The following is a 25,636-nucleotide window of genomic DNA, read 5'->3' on the forward strand; positions in this document are numbered from 1 at the left end:
CTAGGTCATTAGCCCAGCATCTACGACCACCCCGCAAGACACCGAGCTCAAGTCGACCAGCATGGGTTGAGATTTCTGCTGAGGTGTTGGGGACCATAGCCGTGACGATGGGCTGAAAAGCCACGGCCCCGCAAAAGGCATCGTGCCTGGACGGTTACTTTTCCCACGAAACTCAGCTCTGAAAAAAGCCAGAGGTATGAGAGATCCGCCTTAACGATGATGTTGATTATATCGAGACACTGATTGTTCTATAACTGGATAAACAGATTCACATGTTGTGAGAAACTTGCTTCGTTCCTCGGCTTGTTCTTCGTGATTTGCATTTTTCCGGCGTCAAAAAACAGTGCGATTGCCCAGCCACAGTTCGCTTAGGTAGACTAGGTAATCCCTGCAGCGTCAAGCCACCGGTAGACCGATCAATGCCAGGAGGGGTCAGCCTGACAGCGACATCGGTGTCAACGTCTCAACGAGGCTCCGCACGGCGACTCATCCGCATGGATAGGTAGCGTGGAGATATGGTGTCTGGGAAGCAGCATCGCAAACCCACGCGCCGCAAACCTCCAGTCTTGACCTGGCGAGTCGGCACAGCCCCGTCGAAACAGTCAAAGGTTTGCCGCACAACGCTCTCGCGCCAGAGCACGACGTTTGTCTTATGCTAACCTAACGGTCTTGCACGCCGGATCAGATTCCGAAGGCTCGAGACGGCGACCACAACGAAGTCCAGCAAGAAACCGCGAATTTCCAAAGAGATCCTCGAAGCGCAACCCATGATGCAGAACTGGCACTCCAGCGACTCCTTCACCCCGGTATCCGCGAAATCGCAACATCGCTAGACCCATTTTGCGAGCTACCCTGTCACCTTACACCAGAAGACCGTTCGTTACTACACTGCTGTGAGTCGCAGGGCGCAAGTGGCGGCACATCTGATGTACTGACGGCGACAGATCTTCTCCAGGTCCCAGCCCGAGTATACGGAACACGAACCGACACGGTATTCAGCGCGGTGCGCGATGTCAGTTTTCCGATCTCGCTTGGCTCCAGCCTGACGATGTGGTGGATGCTCATTGCGGCGGATGGAATCTTCGCGAATAACGGCGATAACAATCAAGTAGCTTGGCGCAAACGTCAAGCGTATCGCCTCTTGAATGGACAGATACAAGATGGCAGAGGGAGGGTCGACGATCCAACCCTGGGAGGTATTATTATGGCGGCGATCACCGAAGCACGTTTATCCGCTGCTACCGCATGCCACGCCCATTTGAACGGATACGAGGCAGCCGTTCGGGCTAGAGGAGGGCTGAGAGCAAGTCTTATAACGTCCATACTTCCCGCGCTGCGAATGGCTCATATTATGCCGTATTTGGTCTGTGATCCGTCGCCAAACGGTGGTTCGAGCGATGCGCAGCAAATACAGGAGTTCATGTCATTCATCGCGACGAAAATGCGCCACAGAGGCTTCTCGCCGTTCTCGGACGTCGTACTCGCGGAAGTCGACCTATTCCGGCTGAATTTGATGGTGCCAGGGTTACTTGTGAGGAAGTTCGGCTCTTATCTGAGCCCGAATGAGCGTGAACTAGCACGCTTCATGGATGAAGCTGCCTCATTCCTTGCCCTATTTCTGATAGTTCTAACCCTCTGGCGCACCAGCGAATCTATCTACAATGCCCAGCTTTTCGTCTCGCGGATGGCAGTAATATTCGACGCTAGCACGGCCTTTGATCCGCATACTGGGCATCCCCTGCTTACGCAACAAGGCTTTCTGTGGATTGTTATCAAAGCCGTCACGGACTTGCTGGAGATGCTATATGGGTTGAATGTGGAGAACGAAATATGGCCTATTATGCAGGCTGTCGAAGCGCTCAAAGCTTTTCGATCGATGACCTCCCACGGCGCGCGCTTGCAGGCTAGGCTTTTGCTGTTTTCTTTGCTCTCCGGGCAGAATGACATGATGCTCGACCCTGGCCAGGACGAGCCATGAACGCCAGTCACTCTGTCCCACCGCGCGCACTGAGCGCTTCCTTAAAAGCGATCTCTCGTCCTGAGCTTCATAAACCGCCATCACATTCGCCTGTTGGCGAAATCAGCACCGCTCCCGCATCCCACTGGCAACAATGCTATGAGACAGATAGAATAGTGCGAATGCCCAATTCGGATATGCCTCTAGCTCTATCCCGCCAAGACTCTTTCCGTACGTCTGATGTGCCCTTACTCCGACTCCGACGGGTCATCTCGAATCGCTAAGCTGATAGATTCTATCCAGACAACAAACGTTACGCAATGGGCGCAAGCCTCTTTGCTCAGAGCAACCTCAAGGCACCCTAGTACTGGATGCTTTGAACCTTACATAGCGAGGTTCCTACGTTCGAGTGTTGCCAGGCTAAGAATAGTCTCAGTGTGTCTGCCTCCATGTCCAATTTCTAAGTTCAATAAACCTCTCACTTCCGCATTTATGAGATATGAAGGACTTTATTTGATGACATTTGTATGTGCCCCTGGATGCTTCTTGACTTTCGGTGCATGTAGAAACGCAGATTTATTGGGGCATTTACTCCGTGCTACTACCAGTAGCTGCTAGTCGCTAAGGTCCAAGATTGAGATCGAGATCTGGCTACTACATCGCGTCTTCCGGCACCTACCAAGGGGCAAGATGCGGTAGCACATACCTATGATTTTCTGAAAGATGTTACTGTACAGCTAGTAAGCTTACTCTCTGCGCAGTAACTTGAGAGACTACTCGCTGGGCTCCTATCTAGAATATAATTGGTGGACGAGGTTGGAGTAATGGATGCATCAGCTAACCATGTGTCACTTGGCAGGTGGCCTGGCCTGGGTCTAGAAGTCATATACAGAGCGTCTTCCCCGCACTTAGCCCGGCTTCATTTCAAACCTAAATGAACCAAAATGGTCGACTTCACGCTCTCGGAATCAGAACAGCAGTCCCGCGCTGCGGCGCACGCTTTCGCAGCCACTCATCTTGCCCCCGCGAAGGAAATCTACTCCAACCTCCCAAACCAAGAGGAGCGTTTCCGATCGCTGAAACCCATCTATGAGGCCGCAGTCAAAGCGGGCTTTATCAGAGGGCAGATACCCGCCCCGATAGGCGGAAGTAGCCAGAGCCTAGTTGAAGCGGCGATTCTAGTTGAAGAGTTCTATGCGGTCGAGGCGTCGGCATCATTGACGATCTTCGGGACGGGGTTGGGATTGACGCCGTTGGCGCTGGCGTATCGGCCGGATTTGAAGGAGTTCTTGGACCCGTTTCTGTGCGGGACTGGGGCGCCGTTGGCGTCGTTGGTTTTCTCTGAGCCTGGCGGCGTGGTATGTTTGTTTCTCTTTTTCAGATGGTTGAGTGGCGTTGACGAGGCTTAGGCGAATTGGCTTGAACCTGGGGCGCCGGGATTGCAGACGACTGCGTACCGCGATGGGAATGAGTGGGTGCTCAACGGGGAGAAAGTACGCTTCCGGATGTAATGCGCGGTGATGAGCGAGACTAATTGGCGTCATTAGATGTGGGCGACTAGTTCCGCGGGCTGGGACTATAAGGGCGCGGACTTGAGCTGCGTTGTATGCCGATGCATTGACGACGATGTTGTAAAGCGGGCATCGCATCCCCGCGATCTCATCATGGTGCTGCTGGTGACTCGCGAAGACATTGAGCGGAGCGGGCCGGACAGCTTTCGAATTGTGAAAGATGTTGAGACGGCTGGACATAAGGCGGTTTCTGGGCCACATGTCAAGGTATTCGCACCGAAACGTAATAGCCCAATACTGGCTAATACTTACTTTGCCAGTACACCAATATTCGTGTCCCAGCGAAGAACGTCCTCTGTGCGCCTGGTACTGGTGCAGAGATCATCACGCAGACATTTGAGACATCCGGTGCGTACCGCCCTTTAAGTGATGACCATCTAACCATTAAACAGCCATGCTTGTCGGCGCAATGGGCGTGGGAATCCAACGGGCAGTCTTCGATGCGGCACTGGCATTCTCCCGCGACACGCGAGGGGGCACAGTTCCCATCGGCCAACGCCAGTCGGTCGGTGATTTGCTGATCAACATCAAGACGCGCACTGAGACCTCGCGCTTCCTCACCTGGAAGGCAGCGCACTGTCTCACCTCAGGACCCGGCGAACATGCCCAGCGGCGGGAACACGCACTCCTAGCAAAGGTCCACTGCGCTGAGGCAGCGGTGCAGTCTTGCCTTGATGCGATAAATGCCGTTGGGGTGTATGTCCCCTCCTAACATTATCCGATCCCGTTATGTACCTCGCAGTGCTGATAATTGCTCGTAGATCATCCTATAATTCGGAACTTCCGTTTGCGGATCTGCTGTCCACGGCGCTCGTGTTGCCTATTTTCGATGGCGGTAACGTGGGTATGCGCAAGCGGGCGTTGCAGGAGTTGGTCATGGCAGAGGGGTATCAGCCGTGGTTCGCGAGCTTTGGGACGGAGGAGTAGTCGAAGTGAGTGTATAAGACACGTTGAGAGTGTATAAGACACGTTGAGTGTCTTTCACTAAACGTATCAATCAATTTGGGGCCATAACATATCTTAAATGAAGAGAATCGGCGCGAAGGAGGTCATTCACAAGGTCAGGGACTGGTAAACTGAGCGGAGGTTGAGGGGGAGAGCCTTGCTGGTATGCTTTAACCCGTTTGTTGTCCATGATTTTCTCTTTCCCCGCATCCGCAACCGCAGAGCTTCTATCATCGGTGCACATGACTATCTACTATATAATGCCCGATGGGGGAACAATACGATCGTCTTCTAGAACTTCATCCCTGTGGCCTGCGTATAAGCAAAGCTCCCATCTGGTCTTTCGCTTTGTCCCAGAAAAAGCAATATTTTTCCAGAACTGAGAACCCTGATGATCCTGCCTAGCTAATGACATCAGCTTATGCAGACTTCCCGTGCTAGTTGTCGCTGCCTGAAATCGAGCATGGTCCGGCTGCCAGGATGCACCTTGGCCTCGTTAGTCCGTCTCTCTATTGAATCCCGGTTGGGTGCGCAGTAGGTGATACCAGCCAAGCCTCCGTCTCACTCTCCTTCGTCCGAATGCGAATCCATGCAGAAGTGGTTCAGAAAACCGAGGAACATGAGATAGATCACAGGCCGGACAAGCGAAGACATGGATGGGAGAATCGGCAGTACCTCGAGGACCAAGATAGTTTCGTCTACAGGGCTTTGAATTCAGCTCGGCCCTCAAGCTCAGACCTCTGGGACCGACAAGACCTGAGCTGTCAAACTGTCCGTCAGCCGCATCATCCTGCTTGCTTTTTCCTAGATCCCTGCCTGAACCTGCCTATCACGGCCTCGAGCGATGCGCCTCTCACAGCATCAGCCTCGTCAAGCTGAATTCTTCCCCTCATTACGACAGCCAGCCCAGACCACGCTTCGGATTTCGAAAAGTTGAAACACAGTCAACACAGTCACCAAACAACGCACTCCGAATCACCAGTCAACTATTCTCTTTCTCTACCCAGCCCATCATCACATATGCCTACCTGCCCCGACTCCTCCTCCCCCTCCTGCAACTTCCACTGCCCCGCCGGCGGCACCTGGTACGCCTGCCCGGACCAGCCCTACTTCGTCGGCTGCTGCTCGTCGGACCCTTGCACAGGCATCTCGCCCCGGAGCACCTCGCCGTGCCCGGAGAACGGCACATACCCGGCCTCCTTCAACCCCGCGATCTTCGACAGCTTCCTGCCCAACACTTGCATCGGCGCGGAAAACGCTCACTGGTACACATGCAACTTCACGACCCCGCCGTTCCTCGGCTGCTGTCTCAAGAACCCGTGCGCTGAGGGAAACTGCTCGGCCGAGGATCTGGTGCAGGCTGCGTGGAGTGACGCCGGGGGTAATAAGAATCAGTATGAGTTGTTTAGGGATGAGGCTGCGGGCTCGGATGAGTTATCGGGCGGCGCGATAGCGGGGATTGTGATTGGGGCTGTTGCTGCTCTGGGAATTGTTCTTGCGCTGGGGTGGCTTTGCATGCGGAGGAGGAGAAGGAGAAAGAACAGAACGCCTGGGGATCCCCACGGGCAGACGCCGTCAGATGGCGGGTATCAGCATTCGTATCCGTCGTCGCCCTATCAAGGCTCGCGAAACCTTCCATTCCCCTTCCATCCCTTCCATTCCATTCTCTCTGGACAAATCGCAAGCTAACCTCTCTGCTAGACTCGCACTTCTCCAGTCCCACAACGGCAGCACACGCAAAGCAGCCCTCCGGCTCGTCAACGGGCTTCAGCCTCCCCTCGCTCTCGCCGCACTTGCCGTCGGAAAGCGGGTTTGGCGATGGCGCGTATCATCAGCAGCCGGCTGGCCAGATGTATGGGCTTGGTGTGCTGGGCGCGCAGCAACCGGCGACGATACAGGAGCTGGATAATAGGATGGTGCATGAGCTGGAAGGGGAAGGGCAGAGTAGGACGTGATCTATGCATCTGATGTGGCCCGGCTATGCCGGGTGGTCTGGGTCTTCTGTTAGTGGTGTTATACCTTAGCGGGATTACTGTTGAGCTACTGTGACTTATGCGATTTATATATAATGAGAACGGGCCGCTTGCATAATGCAACAAACAGTTGGCTGATGGCGACGCTCTTGTTAGTCTGTTGTTCAGATATTGTCAGCCGAGCCATCCTTGACATGAAGCTACATACCAAGCAAACTGGGTTTGTGCCCCTGTATAGGTATGAGTCAAGCAGCTCCGCCAGGAAAAGGGCTTTGCTTAGCAATCCTGAGTCGGCTTCGTAGGCCACCGTAGCAATGGGCGCGAGGACTAGGACACGAGTTCAGTAAACCCGTTGGCTCACGCCTGCTTCTCGGTAGTAAGTATCTTTGATATGTGATAACGAAGTTTAATTGCTCGACTGGTCCATTGTTGCCAAAGAGGATAAGACATGGTAGGAGAAGCTGACTCAAGCAGGTTAGGTGGACTAAGAAGGTTGTGCTGGTCAGGGAAGAAGGGAAGAAGGGAAGAAGGGCCGGGAGGAACTCTACAAACACGCTACAAACACCCAACGGAGATCAGGCCTCAAACACTTCAGATCATTGACCTTCCCATCTATTTACATTGCATCCACACCTGGCTAAGGTTACTAATGCTCTCAAAGTATTAAATTCCTCATAAACGCGACGCTACCTGTTCCTCAGACACGACTGCTGCCTCCGAGAGGGTATTCCAGCTCCGATTGACCTGCGTTTGTCAGTACAAATCTCTCCTCCTTGAATCGCTTTATAACTCACATCTGCGACATGATCATAGCCAAGCAACTTCGGTGCGAGCCCCGGATCCCTCCAAGCCAAGCACTCTCCCTCCGGCGTCGGCACCATTTGCATCTTTCGATCCCGCTCTTCCTGCTCAGGCCCGTCGTACAGATGGTACAAGTACTGCTGGGTGTTCCCTCGCTTCACAACCATCTGCGTGCGCTCCTTGCGGCATTTCTCGAATACGGCGAGAGCGTGGCGTTTCTGGGCGAGGTACTCGGGCGAAGTCTTGCTGATGGATGGGTCGTTGGGGAGGCGGGAAAGGACCTCGCCGAGGACTGCGCCGTCTTCGAAGGCCATGCCAGCGCTGTACTTGTTAGTGGAGAGCCTCACGAGCAAGGATGACATACCCAGATGCTAGGTAAGGCAATGTCGCGTGTACGGCATCTCCGATGTTGACCCATGACCCGGATGGGTGTGTCCACTCGTGCTCTCCTAGGCGAATACACAGCTGCCACTTTTGAACGGACTGACAGAGCTTCAAGAGCTTTTCGATCCTGCTTTTGTTAGCCGAGTCTCCTCACTCAGTGACAAACATACTTCGGATCCCAGCCCTCGAACAAGGAGCACATCTCCTCCACATTCCCTTCCACCGTGGTCGCCAATGAATCTTCAGGAATATCGTCGGGAACGAGCAAGACCATGTTGAACAGCTTTCCACCTCGCAAAACATAATTGACTGCGTGCTTGTCTGGGCCGAGCCAGTAGTTGACTTGAGGATCTGTGACGAATGACCGCAAGTCTGGGTCTTTGAGCATCTCCTCGGTGTCCAACAACAATCTGTATGCAAGGTCGCCCGTCTTCAAGGGCGGCTCTGGTCTTTGCAGTAATGACTCGGTGAGTTTGCTGAACACCCCGTCGCACCCAACTACCAGATCACCCGCGAACTCTCTTCCGTCCGCGGTAATAGCGGTCGATGTCGTCCCATCCTCACTAGGAATAACATCCACCACCCGCGTGTTACACGATAACCTCGCCCCTAGTTCAACAGCCCTAGCGACTAAACACCGGTGCAGGTCTGCGCGATGGAAATCCCGATACCACGTCCCCGGATATTGCGCCTCGGAAGCCTTGAAGTCCAGCGACGAAATGAGATTCCCCTTCCATCCGAGGAAGTTGCAGAATTTCGGGACCGTCGCATGCTCCATCAACGCCGCCTCGAGTCCCCAGTGCTGCAGGACGCGCGAGGAATTAGGAAGGACTTGGATACCGGCACCAATCTCTCCGATTTCTTTCGCCGATTCGAGAAGGTGGACATTGTGGCCGGCGAGAAGACATGCTATCGTTGCGCCGACACCTGCTAGACCAGCGCCGACGACAACGATCTGGGTTGTTAGTGGGGTGTTCTCCTGTCGTCGCGACGACTCACCTCCAGCTTCCCCGACTCGTGCCGAAACTGCTTCTCTGCGATTGGAATGGACATTGTTCTTGATTCTTTGACCGGGACAAGCATGTATCGCGATGCGTTATTCTATTTATCGCTATCGGTGTGTATTCTACTCCAACGAGCAAAGTGCAAGAGTGGGGGATGTTATCAACACATAAATGGGACGCCGACCGAGGGTAGCAAGTCCGACATCATTCCACATCATGGATCGGGTAGGTTCGATTGTCCTTACTGCTGACATTGCTGATCGGACAGTTCTCCTTGAAAGGTCGGACAGCGCTTGTTACCGGTGGCGGGCGAGGATGCGGACTTGCTTTTGCGCGGGGGCTGGCTGAAGCTGGTGCAGATGTCGCCGTCTTCGACGTTATCGAGCAATCGCCTGACTTCAGCGCAATCGAGAAGGAGTGCAATGTCCGGACGGCCTACTACAAGTATGATCCTTACAGGTACCATCCGGCCTCACTAATGGTTTCTACGACAGGGTCGACGTCTCCTCGCAAGATTCCCTGAAAGCCGGCTTCGCGCAATTCCAAAAAGACTTCGACAACAAACTCGACATTTGCGTCCCCTGCGCAGGGATAAATCGCCACACTCGCTTCCTTGACTTCACCTACGACGAACACCACGATCTGCTGTCGATCAACGTGTTGGGCCTGTACTTCACCGCGCAATACGCAGCAAAGCAGATGATCGCCAACGGCACACGCCACGGCAGCATTATCCTCGTCGCCAGCATGGCCAGCTACGTCGCGGTTCGCGATCAGAATTGTTCAGCATACTGTGGTACAAAGGGCGCGGTGCGCGCGATGTGTCCGGCCATCGCGAAGGAGTTGACGGAGTATGGGATCAGGGTCAATTCGATCAGCCCGGGGTATGTGAATACGGAGATGACGGCGGCATTTTCGCATCTGGTTGAGGGGTGGAAGACGGAGACGATCAATAAGAGGATCGCGGAGCCGGAGGATATCATGGGCGCTTGTGTGTTTTTGGCCAGCGATGCCAGCTCGTACATGACTGGGCAGGATGTTGTGGTTGATGGGGGAGTTACTAGGATCTCATAGTGTCAATTGATCTAAGTTTGATTAACTTAACTGCCATACCGATTCATCGTACGATCTACGGTCTTCATCTAGTCTCTATCATAAATTACGAGCCTTACTCCTCTCCCAAAGTCGCACAAAGCTCGTATCATGCAGGAAGTGAGGGGATAGGTGTTGTTATCAGAGGTGGGGGTTCGGAATTCCACCCGCGACCCCAATCGTCTCCAAGTCCAACCAACTCCAAATCCGCTGGAGCTTCCCTCCCACCTCCCACTGTTGGACAATCGCCGACATGCAATCGCCGCAGAATCGTCAATGCCAAAAGTATAACAGTCATGAAGCGCACAGCCTCCCAGGCCGATCTCGCCAGCTCAGCCGCAAGTCCTAGGAAGAGTATCGACACCATGGCCCCAAGCGCAGACCACGACCAAGGCTACGCAAACGGCACCTGCAATACCGATACCGATGCCCTTCCCGCCGGCGAAACAACTGTCGTCATTGTCGGCGCGGGCCCGTCGGGCTTGATGCTTGCGTGAGCCACCCTTCAATTATCCTATAGTCGCGTATTGACAGGTATGGTATGCAGAGTAAACCTCACGCGCTTCGGCATCCCCATCGTCCTCCTCGACGACCGGGCCGACAGGACCACGACCGGAAAAGCAGACGGGATCCAGCCGAAGACCATCGAGACGCTGAAGCAGCTGCGGCTGGCGGATAGCTTGATTGCGAATGGGGCGCGGGTTTACGATATTTCGTTCTGGGTGCGGGCCTCTTCACCCCTCATATTCTTGGTTAAGATGAGTATAATGTATGGTAGTGTTGACAGCGGCGTCTAGGACTCAACGGACTCGCACCCTCTATCCCGAAAAGGCCGGCAGATCCACTACCCAGATCACCTTGTCGGCGCATCGGATCCGTATATCCTCCTCGCGCATCAGGGGATGCTGGAGGACGTGCTGATTGACGATTTGGCGGAGCGGGGGGTGTCCGTGACGCGGAATAGTCCGTTTGTGTCGTGCGAGCGGACGCCGGAGGGGAAGTTAGACGTTATATACGAGGACCGGAGTACGGGGACGAAGAAGGTTATACAGGCAGATTACCTGGTTGGATGTGACGGGGCACGATCGAAAGTTAGGGAGTTTATCCCCGACGCACAGCTTGAGGGGGAGATGAGCAATGCGAGTTGGGGCGTTCTTGACGGTATACATCTCCTTCTAACCTCTCTGTGGATGACGGCTACTAATGGGGTCCTTGACAGGCGTAATTGAAACAGACTTCCCCGACCTCTGGAGCAAGGTCGCCGTCCGCTCACATACAGTTGGCTCGATTCTATGGATTCCGCGCGAGCGAGGCATGACGAGGTTATACGTCGAGCTTAGTGCAACGGCAGGCGAGCGCGTCGACAAGGCCAAGGCGACGCCGGAATACGTTATGAACAGGGCGAAGGAAGCGATGAAGCCGTTTAACTTGGAGTGGAAGTCAATCGGTACGCCAGACGCCTCTACACCCGTCTTCTGATTCCAAAATGAAAGTGAACATTGAAGCTAACGGGCGTCATAGAGTGGTTCGGAAACTACGTCGTCGGCCAGCGCGTCGCTAGACACTTCTCGGACGCGAACAACCAGATCTTCATCGCTGGCGATGTACATCTCCTCTCCCCCATCACACCCCCGGTATCTTACTAACAAACTCGCCAGGCCGGCCACTGCCACTCCGCGCTCGCCGCGCAAGGCGCAAACACAAGCATGCACGACTCGTTCAACCTGGCCTGGAAACTGAACCTCGTGGCGCGGGGCCTCGCATCCGCATCGCTGCTCTCAACATACGAGTCCGAGCGGCGGAAGATCGCAAACGACCTAATCGCCTTTGACGCCGAGCACTGCGCTGCTTTTGAAGCCGGGGAGGCGGCTCTGGCCAAGAACTTCGACGACAATATTCGGTTTATTTCGGGTGTTGGGGCTGAATATAAGGAAGGGATTCTGACGATGGGGTTGGATGAGAAGAGCGGCGCTGGGCTACGACTCCGGCCAGGCGCACTCATGATCCCGGCAAAAGCAAGGCGGTATATCGACGTCAACCCGGTGGACATCCAGCTCGATATCCCGCTGTTAGGCCAATTCAAGCTGTATTTCCTGATCCCGGATATCGAGGCCGCAAGGGGGACGGGGTTCCTTGATTCCGTCTGCGAGACGATCGCCAAGCCGTCGTCCGTCCTCTCGACTGTTTCACAGAAAGCTCGGTCCTCGTATACCACTCGCTCAAGAGGATGGGCTGCGCGCGATGCCTACCAGGTTCCGGAGCGGTATACAGCTGTCTCAGATATCCTGACCCTATCGCTCATCACGGCGTCGAAGAGAGAGGTTTTCGAACTAGCGGATCTGCCGCCTGCGCTGCGGAAGAGCCAATGGACGATCTATCTCGATGATGTGGATGGGTGCATTGACAAGTGGACTGGCAGTGGTACGTTATCGGAGAGTCAGGCGGGCATTGTGCTTGTCCGGCCGGATGGGTATATTGGGGCCCTTGGGAGCTGGGATGTTAGCCAGGGTGCGGAGGCGGGACGGTGGGTTGAGGAGTACTTTGGGTTTTTGTCGTAGATGGAATCCTGTAGGGTTTTGTTGGTTGTCTGGTTAGATACATTGGTGTAATGCTGTTCAGATATATCGATATGCTCAAAGAACATTTATAACAGGTTATATAACTCCAGCTAAGTGAGATGGCTTCACCAGCGACGACGGGATGTTAGTGCTGTCATGAGGTCTTTCAAGCTGCTTGGGATGGTTTAGGTAAATATACGAACAATTATCCAGCTATATCACTTCTCCCGAAGAAACTCGCAATGCAAGGCAAAGGAATGGTTGGAAATGAGCGAAAAGAACGGACTAGATTGCTCTTAGCATCAAAATAAACGTACTCGTACATCATGACATGATAAAAAGCCACAGACAATGGCAAGATTCAAACATGGCAACGCTAGAGGGACATATCTTGAAGAGGTCGAACGCCGAACGAACGCAAAGAGCTTAGTATCTGAGAACCAGAGAGTTCCTCTCTGACATTCAGAACTCATACCTTGACCCGAGAACAGATATCGACTCGCAACCACTTCAAGCAGAGACCTCGGGCTCGTACTCCACGTCCACCTCCTACCAGTCAGTCTGTACCCCGACATCGCGACAGGGAAAGGAGGCCAAAGGCCCTTTCTAGCTCGCCCATCAGATTAGTAGGAGATTCGAATTCCAAGGCGGAACCAGATAGGTTCGAGGGCGGAGGGTGCGAATTGCGCGTCAATCCCTGGCGTGGGGGCGTGAAAAGGTCGATGAGGTCGACGGGGGACGAAGAACGTTGTTCAGGGATGCATGGAGTCTGCTCTGATAACTCGGGATGATGATTGTGCGAGGGGGGCGTAGCCGACTCCCGAGAAGACATCAGGGCGAGACAATCAGGATGTGTGAGCGGTTTTGGCCGGTTATCAAATTGTCCTGGAACATTGTTCAAGGGACGGTTCTGTAAAACGCGGGTTGATCTGAACGCAGGCTTCCAAGTACCACCACCTGGGAGAGGCTTTTGAGAATCCCGAGTTACGCCAGTAAACTCATGGGGATCCATACGAACGCCAGTTAAAGGCGCCAGGTTCCCAGATGGGGTAAGCACGGAGTTGCGAGGAAGTGCGCGAGGGGGAGGAGGAGGTGGTGGTGGTGGCGGTGCTTGAGCAGGACGGTAACAATCAGCCTTACGCTCATGCTCCCCCACGCCTGAACGGGAAGGGCAATCAGGCGCGAAGTGACCTCCTCCCCAGCAGACACCGCAGATATTGACATGTGGGTTTGTGTTGCGAGGCGTGTTCAGGTGGGTGGTCTCCTGCTTCTTCACGCCTGAACGGGAAGGGCATTCGCGCGCGAAATGGCCTTTCCCTCCGCAGGCGGCGCATACAACGCTGGCTCGTTTTTGTTTTCGAGGCATGGTTTGGTGTGTGGTGGTGACGATGTGGCGTCAGAATGTTTGAAGATGTTTTCACCTTGGAAGATGCCCTGGCTCGAGTTGTGTTAGCATTAGCATGGCTCTACGCTGGAAGAATGTGGGAAGCTCGAAGGCTGAAGGTTGGAGGACCGAATGCAGATAGCGGATATCGGATATGTGAGTGGGAGGGACAGAAGAGTGAGCTACTCACAGGTTCTAATGCGGTGTTGTAGGCGAGAGGGATGTGAGAGAGACTGAATTTGGGGGAGATGAGTGTTGCCGGGGGGAGATGAGTGTTGCCGGGGGGAGATGAGTGTTGCCGGGGAGAGATGAGGATGCCCTCGAGATCTGAGCAAACGCCAGAGAGAAAGGCAAACACCAGCGATGTAGCCCCCGCCAAACGCTTCAACTCAGTCTATTATTGCCTCAACTTTGCCAGATGAGTCTTCCGCCAACGTAATTGATTCTGAGTTGGCCAGGTCTGCCCATACCCAGGTATATCCGTACCACTGTACCTACGAGACAACACCAGCGCTATCCTAGATCAATCCACTGACGTGTACATAGCTCAATTGGAATAAAACCCTGCAACAAGACCAGGTAGCTCAATGGTCGAGCGCCCAGCCCCTTACGACCTGTGTGAGATGTCGCAAGCCAATGGGCTGCACATCAAGCCTCTTATGGCCCGATTTGTGTTGGGCGATTTATGTGAGGGCACCAGGGACCGGGGGCTGCTGGGAGATGGAGGTTCGACTCCTGTTCTGGTCAACCTTTCTTCTTGCCAGCCTTTTCTTGAGGATTCTCCATGAACGTCTCTCAGTCAAAGACCTTCAAGACCAGGTAGCTTATCGTAGAGCGTTGGCACAGACGAACGTCCTCTTGGCTGATATCTTTTTTGTCATGTTTTGCTCATGAGGCAAGGCTTCGAGAGATGATGGACGCCCCGGGTGCAATTCAAAGTACCATAGGGATACTCCCCGCCCATCTCACTCCTGGTCTAAGCATTCCCAAGTCCTTATTCATGGCCAAACTTAACAATGAGGACTAACGTGCTATCTAGCAGCCACAGATGTTGTGTTCTTGAGGTTAGGCAGCGGCAAGAGAAGCCAAGCTGCAGGATTGACGCCTTTTCACGCTCTGCGCTCTCTCACGTTGAGGATCTCGAATCTCGAGCTCTCTCATCGGGCCTGAAGTGAGCGTTGAGATGCCAAGAGCATACGGTACCGGTACGTGGCCCTTGCGCTACGGAGCTAGCTTCTACGTGTAGAGTGAGAAATCACCTTGCCGGGCTCATACAAAAGATACGCGCAAGCTGAGTCGGGTCTACACAATCTATTCGAGTTGCTTTACAGGCTTTAGGTATCTAAGTGCAAGTTGCTGTGCGCCATGGCGAAACCAACCGGTTAGCTTGTTCGACCAATGCAGAACGAGTATCCATTGAAGTAATATGAAAGAAATATGAGGAGACAGAACACAGCTTAGCCAGGCAGATATGCGGAGTCCATGCCAAAATCAAGGCTTAGCATATCCAGCTTGCCCCCATCGACATCCCATGATGAATAACCACGTAGGAAAAGAAAGGCTAAATTGATAACAAGAGTAGCAGGATATGTCCACTTCCAGCAAGCAAACCCTAACCTAGAGACGAGGTAAACCCTCCGCTCCAATCACCTGAACGACTCACGGGGCGGCCTGGGGCGAGGATTGAGTTTGAGGCGAACTACCTTCTTAGGTGACGCCACTGGTTCCTCAGATGACACCCCCCCTTCACTCTCAGACTCATCAGTGGCATCAGCAAGTTCGAAAAAGCTACCCTTTCTCTTCTTCTTAGCAGACGCAATCTGATCCCCTCCATCCGCACGCGCACGAATATCGCCCGGATTCCCGCCCATATGAGCAGGCAAGGCACACGTCCAAACGGGTCCATGCCAGCCGCTTCCGATCCAGACGTACCCGGGTACAGGGCGGGGAAGGACAGGGGGTGCAGGATGCGACGAGGCAGGAACAGCCGATGTAAACGCCGGAATGCCCGAGCTGGTTGCGGAAGTGGAAGTGGAAACCGAAGTCGACGCAGGCCAGGCGGGTGCCGGGGGAGCGGTATTCATGGCGGCAGGAGGTGTGGGCATACCGGTACGCTTGGCGGAGGTGTTGGTGAACAGGCAGACACGTCTTCCAGTACCAGTCGGCTGCGAGAGCGAAGGTCGGTACGAGTTCGCGTTTGCATCGGGAGTATCTTTCGCACGTTCGAGCGCACCGGGGGGGCCGGCGCGGGGGGGCGTAGGAGGGAGATCGAAGAGAGGACGAGGCTCCGTCGGAGAAGGAGAAACGAAAAGGCTATCGTTTTCGAAGGAGTCTCCGAAAGACCGTTTTCCATTTGTGTTGAGGCGAGGATCGGAAGTGGAGGTGGGCATGCGAGAAGGTCCGGACGCGGGCGCCTCTGCACGAGGGCCGATTGTGACTGGGACATGTTGTCTGGAGAAGGTCTGGGATGCAAACGGAGCAAGCGCAGGGCGTCGATCCACCAGAGATAGGCGCTGGGTCGGGGTCTGAGAGAAGCGACGCGGTTCCAGGCGAAACACTCTCCCCGCGGCGAAAGTAGCGGGTTCAGTGAACGATGCAAAAGAGTCATCTGGCGAGGGAAGTCCGGAGCTCAGGTCGAATGGTGAACGATGACGGGCAGCCAGAGTGAAGGGGAAGGTGTCGCGATGTCCGAACAACGCAGGTGTGCCAGCTGAAGTAGCCGATGTTGGCTGGTAGGAGGTGGGACTGCTATGGGGGATAGCCGCAGGGGGAGAATAAGGCGCGGAAGAGGCATCATCCTCTGAACGGCGAGGCGGGAACAGCGGCTGATGGTTCTCGTTTGAGCTGGATACTGTAGCAGACAACGGGGCTTCTGCCGCAGATGTGTTCTGACGAATTCGGGATAACGCTGGCTCAGTGTTCAGGAAGGACGAGGCAAAAGTCGCAGGAGTATCATCGGTCAGATCGATCACGGCAGCTGGCCATGCAGACGGAGGAGGGGGAGCAGAGCCAGGAGGGTAGATGGCAAGGCCGTACGGAGCATCAGCAGCAGACACTGGCACGTTGAGTCCAGCTCCACGAGACGCCTCGTACTGGTTCTGCTTGATGGCTTTCTTGCGCTCGAGTTCCTGTGTATCGCGATGTGTTAGCCGGGTAATACAGGGATAGAACGACTTACCTTGTGTTCTTTGCGTTCGTTGGCGATGTTGAAATCAGCACAGCCTGGCCGGTGACCCCGCGGCGAACCGCAGCGAGGGCAGCGGCAGCCAGGTCTAGTGCTTGGAACGTTCGATCCATTTCCCAGCTCCACGCGATCATGCGAAACTCGCTGCAGTTGTGGAAAGGTGCGTTGGTGAATGGAGGAGGGAAGCTTGTGTTGCAGTGGGCGCAATGGGCGTGGAATACCTTGCGGAGGTTTTGAGGGGAGACCAGCGGCCTTTTGCTGCGATGCCATCCTGAGAGGCTATCCTTACGTACTGGGAGTTTGGCTGCGCGCAAGACAGAAGTAGATCAATGAGATGGAAGTGTTACGGTATGGAGAACAGGTAGAAAAGATGGTGGAGAGAGGCAGGAGAGCAGGAAGGAAAGGAACCATTGCAGATAGATATAGGAAAAGGTCAAAAGGTCAAAACTACATAACAGTGAATAACCTAAGAAAGTGAATATAGACTTTGCAACACCTCAAAATTCACCAGCCTCCACCATCAACTCCCTTGTTGCCTGTCCAGCAGGGACGCACTCATTCACTCGCAGTCTCATATTCATCCACAGCTTGTTCTTGGGCTGCTGGAACTTCTTCAGCCGGCTTTGAAGTCTCTGGCGCTGGCTTTTGCTCCGCAGAAGATTTTGTAGCTTCTGGCACAGTATGCGTGGATGGTTCCTGTGTCTTCGGCACCTCCTCACCATCATCACACACCCTCTTGGACTCGCGTACCGAGTCCGGAACATCCCCGTCACGACTCCTCTTCCTTCCTCGCTCTGGGCTTGCAGGCGTCTTGTTGGGCTTAGAGGCAGAGGCATCTTGCGCAGCCGGCGCTTCCTGCGCTTTACGCTCGTCTTCACGAAGTGTCTCCCAATACCTGTGAGCCTTCTCTTTGCCCTCTAAATGGCCTATCGCAGCCAAACGGGCAACGTGCTCAGCACGCGCCACGCGAAACTCGGGGCTATCCACTCCGTTCTTAAAAATCCCGGGGACTGATTTGTTTATCGCATCTTCATGGGCTTTCTGCGCTTCGAGGGCTTTCTGCGCTTCAAGAGTTTTGTGCGCTTCGAGGGCTTTTGGCGCATCAAGAGCTTTCTGCGCTTCAACGGCTTTCTGTGCTTCAATGGCCTTCTGCGCTTCAAGAGCTTTGTGCGCTACAAGGGCTTTCTGCACTTCAAGAATATTCTGCGCATCAAGAGCTTTCTGCGCCTCAGGGGCTTTCTGCCCTTCATGGGGTTCGCGCACTTCAGTGCTTTCCTTCTCTCCGACAAAGAGGCTCTTGACTGTGGAGAATGATCGGGCCAATGCACCTTCAACGGGTTTCTGCGCTTCATCAGCCTCGCGGAGTACTTGGCTAAGAGACTTGCCCGACTTGCTTTCCTTCTCTCCATCAACGAGGCTCTTGACTGGGGGGAATGAGCGGACCAGCGCATCTTTACGGGATTTCTGCGCTTCCTGGGCTTCGCGGATTACCTGGCCAAGAGGCTTGCCAGACGTGCGGGCCATAGCTGCTAAAGCAAGCCTTTGTTGACGCAGTACAGCCTCACGACTATCCTCACGTGGTTCAGGTACTTTGGAGTCTTTACCTGTAAGGTCGTCCAAGCTAAGCTGCAGCGGAAATATATTGCGGGACGGTTGGGGGACTGGGATGACGCCGCTAACACTGCTAACGCCCATGGAGAGCACAGGCTTACTGATAACAGGCTTTTCGCTAGTGTCGACCACTTTCCGTAGAGCGGCGGCTTTAGCCTGACTCTCTCTATTCGGAGCTGCCGGTTTTGCAAGGGTTATACCCTGATGCTTGTCAAGTCGAGGCGGATCGATGGGAATGCGGGGGTACTGTCGGTATCACAGTCAGCCATCAGTCAACCTTTACCAGGGATTACATTCCACTTACAGTTTTGGATGGGGGCAGTTTGTAGAGGCTAGGGATACGGCGCGCCTCGTTCTGCCAGAACAGATAGTCGTTGTCTTGGTCGCCCTGTCCAAGCTCGTACAGTCGAGCATCCGCGATGCTGGCAAAAGTCGCGAGGTCGGACCGCGCAGTAATGAGCCTCCTGGGACTCTCCCAGATATCCCTGGGAATGGGAAACTTGAGCTCGTCGCCGTCGAAGGCACATTTTGGGCCCCGGTCGGCGTTGACACCCACGCGTGTAAAGTCCCTGCCAGGCAAGAACGCCCCGAAGAAGGTGGACGAGGGGATTGTTTGAATGTTTCGCTTGGGTTGGTGGGCAGGGGCCGATATGAGCCCTGGCTCCTGCTCCTCCTCCTTTACCCCCACCTCCCTTATCCCGTTCCTCTTTGCGCCTTCATTGGCCTCGCGGAGGCCCTCTCCATTGACAGTGTTGTAACTATCCGCGTTCGAATTTTCCGCTGCCGCTTGGATGCGAGCCTCGATCTCGTCATGCAGGATCTTCCTACCGTTCGTCAAAACACACCTGCAACCGTCATTAGATAGCCCAAGGAAAAGAAACTCTATGGGTAACTCACCCGATATTCGCCTGTGTCAGCCTGGCGAGGTTGTCAGCGGAGGCGAATTCGCACTTATTCTCGTCCCAGATACAGTTCGCGCACGCTCCCCCTTGGAAGGAGTAAATGATATCCTTGTAATCACTATGGCCTGGTATCCTTGGTGCCATCACGCAGTGCCTCCATACGCGGCCACCTTCCATACAATGTGAACACCCCTCCACGTCTTCGTAGCCACGGCGTTGAAGGACCATGGCGGCTTTCTGCTTTCTCGTGGAAGGTGATTTTGGTCCGTCCGTCCAGTCGTAGTCGGCTGTTATCTTGAGGTGGCGGGCAATAAGCGCGCCTTCGACTCCTAGGTTAGGTATCTCTGGGAAATGTTAGCAGGAAACGACTATGTACGGTACTGCACGGCATAAAAGCTCACCGCGCTCAGCCTGTTCCTTTCCTGCTTTACCCAATGCATCTCGGTCTTCAGGCAAAGGATCCTGTTCGGGTTCAGGGCTTGGTTCAGGCTCAGGGTTCACTTCGGGCTCGCGAAGCTCTTCCGGCCCAGACCTTTTTTCGGGCTGACGATTCTCTTTTGGCTGAGGAATTCCTGCGCGCTTGAGAAGCTCTTCAGGTTCAGGGAATTTTAGGGGCTCAGGATCCTTTCTCAATTCCTCTTCCGGTTCCTTTTTCACTTCCTTTTCGGGTTCATGATCCTCCTGCGGTTCGCGATCCTGTGCCTCAGCCATTTTGGCACCCATGCTTCTGGTCAACCTTTTTCTGACGGTTGTGGCGCGTTTGGCCTTCTTGGTGCTTCTCTTCGGCATCTTCGAGGTTAGATTTGTCTTGAAGAAATGAGATAATGACGGATGAGTATAGCAGTAGTATTAGTGATTGAGAGATTTGAAAGCAGAGAAGAACTTGCTTAAGGGAAACTGGCAAGAAAATGGGGAATGATAAAAGCCACCTCTGTTGAAGAACTCAAGGGGACAGGGATCACAAAGACAGGATGTTATTTTGGCACAAAGGTAGTAAGAGACCTTGACAAAGGAGAAGACACTCACCCACGGTCGGGAGTTTTCCAAGGTGGTAAGTAAGGTTATTCTTTGTTTGGTGTTGTATCCGGGCTTGGGCGATTATTGCTGAGAATGGAGGTGCGGGTAAGTGTTGTTTCACGAGCTCATGGTTCGATAGTACCTATTTTCGGCCAAGGACTTGCAACTCATTACCATAGAACCCATAAACAGTTCCCGAGTGAGGTACGCACAAGGATCGGTGGGGTCAGAGTTCGAGCCTGGTGCTGTAGACCTGGAAGATGGAATCAGAGCATAGAACCAGTCGGTACCTATCGGAATTGGTCGCCCTCTGGCCATCAAAGCTGCAGGCTGTTTGGTATGATCTTCATATCTTGCGCCAACCATTTGTATTCAGAGGCCTGTTTAAATTCACTGTTTTACTGTTCTTGAATCTTGCCTTTGCGATTAAAATGGAAGAGAGCACGATGTTGATGGAAAGATCCAGGGTTCCAAAAGGTCTTCAGTCCCAGGCTCCCGCCTCCTCAACGCAGTGCTTGGTTTCGATGGCTTTGGGAAGTATTTGAAGCTTCGAACTCATTAACTAGCGTTTATGCGGAGACTGGATACACACTTGAGCATGTGGCTGAGATAAAGTCACTGTACTGGTTTGTCTTGGTTGCACAACTGCTGCACTAATTAAGCATAGTTGTGCTCATGATAAAGGGCGCTAAATGCTTACCCCTCGATGTCGAGTCCAGTCCCACCGCGACTCATCTCAGCTCTTTGTTAACACCAATTTCGAGTCCTCACAGTCACCAGTTACCTTAGAGAGACAGCGCAAGTTCAACTAACGGCCATCTCTCATATAGCGGGACCAACCTATATTTTCCTCGAACAAACCGCCAAACACGATTCCTCACCCCACCGACCCAAAACACAATGCCCGCGCCCCTCCCCCGCATCGCCTGCTTCCACGGCTCCGGCTCCAGCGCCGCGATCTACGAAATCCAATGCTCGTTCCTTGCAACGCTCCTCGCAAAGCAATTCACGCTCGAGTTCTTTAATGGCCCGTTTCCGCGCTCCGCTGGCCCGGGCGTCCTCCCCGCGTTCGCAGACTACGGCCCGTACAAGTCCTGGTTCGAGCCGGAGTCCGATAACTCCAAGGCTGATGGGTCTGGGTATGATACCTCGGGTCGGGATGGGATTGAGAGAGTGTTGAAGCTTATGGAGGAGCGTGCGCGCGAGAAGGGCTTTGGGAATGAGGCTTGGGTTGGTGTGATGGGGTTCTCGCAGGGGACGAGGATTGCGAGTGGGTTGTTGTTGAATCAGCAACGGTGGGATGAGGTTGAAAAACAGGGGAAGGGGAAGAGGAGTGTTGGTAAGGACATCAAGTTGAAGTTTGGGGTTATGTGCAATGGCGGTGGACGGCCGATGGAGAGCGAGGTTGGATTCAGTATGTTTTCTCTTGCTTGCCATTTCTTTTGAGGTGATTCCAATCTAGAACAATGTGCTAATGGGATGGATAGAGCTCGACGAGCCCGACATGATCGTCCGGATACCGACCCTCCACGTGCACGGGCTCAGGGACGAGTTCTTGACGTATGGGCGTGACCAGCTGCGGCAATACTTCGATCGAGAGAAAGCGATATTGTACGAGATCAACTACCACCACGCGATGCCATGGGTTAAAGCCGAGTCGGAGGAGTTGGCGAGGCGCGTTACGGAGTTGTATAAAGCGACAAAGGACTAGGCCGATACACGTGGGGGATTAGATAGAAGGTTTCTGTCTATGCGAAGCTAATGCTTAAGGCGTCTTCTGGTATATACTTAAAGCATATAGATACGGCAGACAATGTTGTTACGAGCCCACTATCACCCTCCTTCTTTCTCGCGAATTGCTTCGCTTCTCATTTTCAGTGTCCGAGCCGGAGCCAAGGGCAACGGGAGCCACCACTTACTATACAACGCTCCTCCTTCAAACTCGCAAAACCAGGTGGTTCATGGAAAGGTCTCTATACACATCTAGGATATCATCACAGCCGACTCGGGACCAATACACCCTCGCCATTCCAAGCCCTCCGAACAGCATCCCAATACCTCTCTCTATTACCCATAACAAGCGCACAATGCTGCCCCTGCTCAAATCCCACCCCATCAACAATATACCCCCTCTCCAGTCCATCAGCCATATGCCTCTCAACATCAACCCACCTAACCATCTCATCCTGGCGGGAATAAAGATACAACCCTCCGCGCCGATCTCCCCAGTAACAACGGATCATTCAACTCCGTCCTTAAATCCTCAATACTCCTCATAAATCCCGTCGCCATGAGCGCCATGATCGTCCCAACGACCGGGTACAGCGCCATCCTGCCGATGTAGTGCGAGAGCGGCTGGTTCGTGGCCGGAGGCAGCGATACGGCGACGGCGTTGTAGTTCCGCTTGAATGTGGAGTCGCCGGGGCAGCAGTCGAGGATGACGAGGTTCAGCGCTGAAAGGAGCATTTCATGGGCTAAGGGGTCAGTTGCGGCGATTGAGCGCAGGAGCTGCGTGGCGATGTTGCTTCCGCCGTGGGAGAAGATGTGCAGGAGGACGGCCGGGGGGCGAGGGGTCCTGCCATGCCGCGTGCCATTGCCATTGCCAGCCTCTCCCGAGTTTGTTCGCAGAAAGCCGGAAATGACCTCTCGCGCGGGGGCTAATCGCTTCGAGATCGCGCTGTTATTCTGAATCAGAATGTCGGGCAGCGTTGTTTTCACGAGCAGAATCGCGGCGTCGGGGAAATTCTCAGTGTAGCCAGATGTGTACTTGGTGAGACGGCGGGGAGTTGCGCCGCCGAGCCATGTGCAGAGGATTATAAGCGCTGTTGGTTTGGACTGGGGAGTGTAGAGGGCTATGTTTGGTCCGAGAGGTTGGAATTGGGGTAGTGATGGAGTGTTCATGGTCATGGTGTAGTGAAGATATTGCGGAGACAACGGGGATTGGTTGCGTTTTGGAGATTAGCATAACCTCGGGATGGAGGGCGATTGAGTGTTCAATGGTCCCTTGCTGGAGCCGCTCTGGAGCTAAATGGCCTAGCACTCTAGCCATGCAGGGGGCCAGTCTGGGCGGGGACATAATATCGGTGGAAGTGAGCATCAGCTGCAGAACGGGATCCTACAGTACTTTGAGGAAGTGTCACGCGTTACTCCGTATATTCTATTCTTTGAGCTATGCAGGTGCACGTCTTATCTATACACGCCTTGGTCGAGATCAAGGATTCATATACACTTCCGGCCAAGGGCTTCCTCACTCACAAACATTGAAAAGCGCCACCGTAGGATCATGGTCCGACGGCGCATCGTCATAGTTCACCCAGGTGTTAACATGGATATGTTCCATCTGCGCGCCCTCCCCGAGAGCCTCGCTCACAAAAATGTGATCGAGCTGCTCGTGGTTGCTATCGTAGATGTACGTGTAGCGCTCGAGAGGGTCAATTCCGACGACCTCATCGAGCTCGGTAAGACCCGACTTGGAAGCAAAAGTCGTGAGCGGCTGCACGAAGGAGAATTCGTTGAAGTCGCCGGTTGCTAGGATCTTGGCGGAGGAGTTTTCCGCAAGGATGGATGCAACGAAGGACTAGATCATGTCATTAGTACTTATTGAAACGAGCAAATTGGGAAGAACGTACAGCGACAATTTCAGCCTGCGAGGTGCGCTGGTCCACGCCGCCGTTAACAGGTGGTCTCTCATCGCCTTGGAGGTATGAGCCGCCTCCCTTGCTGGCGAAGTGAACGTTGATGGTGAAGAACGTGTTCTTCCCATCGACGGTCTCCCAGGCGGCGACGAGGGGCTTGCGCGATGCATCCCACGCCTCGTTGGTGGGGGCGATAAGACCGGGGTTGTACTTCAGTTCAGGGCCGGACAAGACCTCGTTTGCCTCGGAAGCTGTGCCGGGATTAGGGTTGCGCAGCTGCACGATGCTAGGATCGTACAGGTATGCGACGCGGATGTTGCCGCCTGGTGCGCCGCCGTTCTCGCCGTCAATTGGAGCGATCTCGGTGAAGTCGTATTCTGGGCCACCAGCTGCAGAGATAAGGTCTGCGAGGGTGGAAAGTGTGACGTTTGCGTCGACGACGCCATCGTCCGTTTCGCCGTCGTTGTCTTGGATCTCCTGCAGACACATGATCGCCGGTCCGTTGAGATAGTTCGCGATGTGGTCAGCAATGGCCTCAATGGTGTCGGAAGAGGGGCTCAGATTTTCGACGTTGTACGAGCCGATTGCAAGGGCTTTGCAGGTCCCGTCGCCGGTGAGACTTGAGGCTGAGGCGACGGTGTCGTCTGAGCCGGTGACCTTGAGGGCTGTGGATGGAAGGACCATGTACTGGCCGTACTTCCACTGCACAACACCCGTGACATCTTCAACAGTGTCGCCGACCCTAGAGGAGTCGGAGTTACTTGTTCCGTCGAGGGGCGATCCGATCTTGATGGCTTCGGGGTTTGAGTCTATCTTGTCAGCCGGGTCGTGAGATAATATTCCGCAGTACTCACCGTCTGCTGTCTGAGTCAATCCACCGTGACCGTTCAACCCGGTCACAGCCCAGTCTCCGCGCACGAAGACGTCACCGTACTGGTTCGGCTTCGTAATGATAGTCAAGCCAGTAAGCGAGACGAGCTCGCCACTGAGACTCTCCCAAAAGTCCATGCCATAAGACTCCGGCTGAAGAACCGGGTTGTCCACAGAGATCTGGCTAACGTTGTTCGGCACGGCAAGAACATCGCCGGTGTCAAGACTAGAGTACGCCTCTGTCGGAGGCGAGCGATCCTTTCCAATAACTACCGGAGCGACCTTGTTCCCGGTGGACTGCACGACGATACTCGATGGGGATGTGAGTTCCGTCAGGTAAAGGTAGTCGTCTGAAGAGCGGTACTCGGACACCTTTCCGCTAAGAGTGATGATGTCTCCAACGCTGACTTTAGAGACGGAGCTACTCCCGTAGACGTAAATGGACTCGGAAGTCGCATCGTCGGAGTCAGGGCTCGTCGAGCGCAGGTAGAAACCGTCTTCTCCAATTGCTGTTACAAGACCTTCCACGCCGGAGACGGTTTCGCCTTCATATGGAGAAAGAAAGGCATTTCCGTTGATCTCGCTGATGGTCACGGCCGCGGCGGGCAGCGCCAGGGACAGAGCGGTTGCGAAAGTCTTCATGGTGCGCTGATCTGGGATCGACAGGACTGGCAGCTCCCCAGCTCTTATATCTAATCGAACCCCTGTTATCTGCGGGTGTACCTGGACTGGCGGCCACTCACAAGGC

The 25,636-nt window shown here is 54.2% G+C and overlaps 12 protein-coding genes across 12 annotated transcripts; 6 read left to right on the forward strand and 6 right to left on the reverse strand.

Moving 5' to 3' along the window:
* Positions 1–515: 515 nt before the first annotated feature.
* Positions 516–1,978, forward strand: DSM5745_10656 (uncharacterized protein; the record flags this gene model as incomplete). The annotated part of the gene is made up of 2 exons (XM_026752672.1): positions 516–608; positions 686–1,978. 2 exons carry the CDS (start codon positions 516–518, stop codon positions 1,976–1,978), a joined length of 1,386 nt encoding a protein of 461 aa, XP_026598690.1.
* Positions 1,979–2,901: 923 nt separating this feature from the next.
* Positions 2,902–4,455, forward strand: DSM5745_10657 (acyl-CoA dehydrogenase family protein; the record flags this gene model as incomplete). Its single annotated transcript, XM_026752673.1, has 6 exons — positions 2,902–3,315; positions 3,367–3,450; positions 3,505–3,735; positions 3,789–3,876; positions 3,921–4,224; positions 4,290–4,455. The coding sequence occupies 6 exons, from the start codon at positions 2,902–2,904 to the stop codon at positions 4,453–4,455; spliced, it is 1,287 nt and encodes a 428-aa protein (XP_026598691.1).
* Positions 4,456–5,493: 1,038 nt separating this feature from the next.
* Positions 5,494–6,382, forward strand: DSM5745_10658 (uncharacterized protein; the record flags this gene model as incomplete). The annotated part of the gene is made up of 2 exons (XM_026752674.1): positions 5,494–6,059; positions 6,175–6,382. The coding sequence occupies 2 exons, from the start codon at positions 5,494–5,496 to the stop codon at positions 6,380–6,382; spliced, it is 774 nt and encodes a 257-aa protein (XP_026598692.1).
* A 736-nt stretch (positions 6,383–7,118) lies between these two features.
* Positions 7,119–8,684, reverse strand: DSM5745_10659 (uncharacterized protein; the record flags this gene model as incomplete). The annotated part of the gene is made up of 5 exons (XM_026752675.1): positions 7,119–7,190; positions 7,241–7,568; positions 7,612–7,758; positions 7,802–8,586; positions 8,631–8,684. 5 exons carry the CDS (start codon positions 8,682–8,684, stop codon positions 7,119–7,121), a joined length of 1,386 nt encoding a protein of 461 aa, XP_026598693.1.
* A 167-nt stretch (positions 8,685–8,851) lies between these two features.
* On the forward strand, positions 8,852–9,709 carry DSM5745_10660 (SDR family oxidoreductase; the record flags this gene model as incomplete). Its single annotated transcript, XM_026752676.1, has 3 exons — positions 8,852–8,860; positions 8,904–9,079; positions 9,130–9,709. 3 exons carry the CDS (start codon positions 8,852–8,854, stop codon positions 9,707–9,709), a joined length of 765 nt encoding a protein of 254 aa, XP_026598694.1.
* A 314-nt stretch (positions 9,710–10,023) lies between these two features.
* On the forward strand, positions 10,024–12,285 carry DSM5745_10661 (uncharacterized protein; the record flags this gene model as incomplete). Its single annotated transcript, XM_026752677.1, has 6 exons — positions 10,024–10,220; positions 10,275–10,501; positions 10,559–10,888; positions 10,947–11,174; positions 11,249–11,331; positions 11,386–12,285. The coding sequence occupies 6 exons, from the start codon at positions 10,024–10,026 to the stop codon at positions 12,283–12,285; spliced, it is 1,965 nt and encodes a 654-aa protein (XP_026598695.1).
* A 556-nt stretch (positions 12,286–12,841) lies between these two features.
* DSM5745_10662 (uncharacterized protein) lies at positions 12,842–13,651 on the reverse strand (the record flags this gene model as incomplete). The annotated part of the gene is made up of 1 exon (XM_026752678.1): positions 12,842–13,651. The coding sequence occupies one exon, from the start codon at positions 13,649–13,651 to the stop codon at positions 12,842–12,844; it is 810 nt and encodes a 269-aa protein (XP_026598696.1).
* A 1,664-nt stretch (positions 13,652–15,315) lies between these two features.
* DSM5745_10663 (uncharacterized protein) lies at positions 15,316–17,123 on the reverse strand (the record flags this gene model as incomplete). The annotated part of the gene is made up of 2 exons (XM_026752679.1): positions 15,316–16,797; positions 16,848–17,123. The coding sequence occupies 2 exons, from the start codon at positions 17,121–17,123 to the stop codon at positions 15,316–15,318; spliced, it is 1,758 nt and encodes a 585-aa protein (XP_026598697.1).
* A 285-nt stretch (positions 17,124–17,408) lies between these two features.
* On the reverse strand, positions 17,409–20,077 carry DSM5745_10664 (uncharacterized protein; the record flags this gene model as incomplete). Its single annotated transcript, XM_026752680.1, has 4 exons — positions 17,409–18,710; positions 18,769–19,309; positions 19,362–19,710; positions 19,768–20,077. 4 exons carry the CDS (start codon positions 20,075–20,077, stop codon positions 17,409–17,411), a joined length of 2,502 nt encoding a protein of 833 aa, XP_026598698.1.
* Positions 20,078–21,283: 1,206 nt separating this feature from the next.
* On the forward strand, positions 21,284–22,094 carry DSM5745_10665 (uncharacterized protein; the record flags this gene model as incomplete). Its single annotated transcript, XM_026752681.1, has 2 exons — positions 21,284–21,797; positions 21,871–22,094. The coding sequence occupies 2 exons, from the start codon at positions 21,284–21,286 to the stop codon at positions 22,092–22,094; spliced, it is 738 nt and encodes a 245-aa protein (XP_026598699.1).
* A 470-nt stretch (positions 22,095–22,564) lies between these two features.
* On the reverse strand, positions 22,565–23,290 carry DSM5745_10666 (uncharacterized protein; the record flags this gene model as incomplete). The annotated part of the gene is made up of 1 exon (XM_026752682.1): positions 22,565–23,290. One exon carries the CDS (start codon positions 23,288–23,290, stop codon positions 22,565–22,567), a length of 726 nt encoding a protein of 241 aa, XP_026598700.1.
* A 340-nt stretch (positions 23,291–23,630) lies between these two features.
* Positions 23,631–25,530, reverse strand: DSM5745_10667 (endonuclease/exonuclease/phosphatase family protein; the record flags this gene model as incomplete). The annotated part of the gene is made up of 2 exons (XM_026752683.1): positions 23,631–23,960; positions 24,013–25,530. 2 exons carry the CDS (start codon positions 25,528–25,530, stop codon positions 23,631–23,633), a joined length of 1,848 nt encoding a protein of 615 aa, XP_026598701.1.
* Between the last annotated feature and the right edge of the window lie 106 nt (positions 25,531–25,636).

The sequence above is a fragment of the Aspergillus mulundensis genome (genome assembly GCF_003369625.1).
Source record: "Aspergillus mulundensis strain DSM 5745 chromosome Unknown scaffold_16, whole genome shotgun sequence".
Classification (NCBI taxonomy): Eukaryota; Fungi; Ascomycota; class Eurotiomycetes; order Eurotiales; family Aspergillaceae; genus Aspergillus; species Aspergillus mulundensis.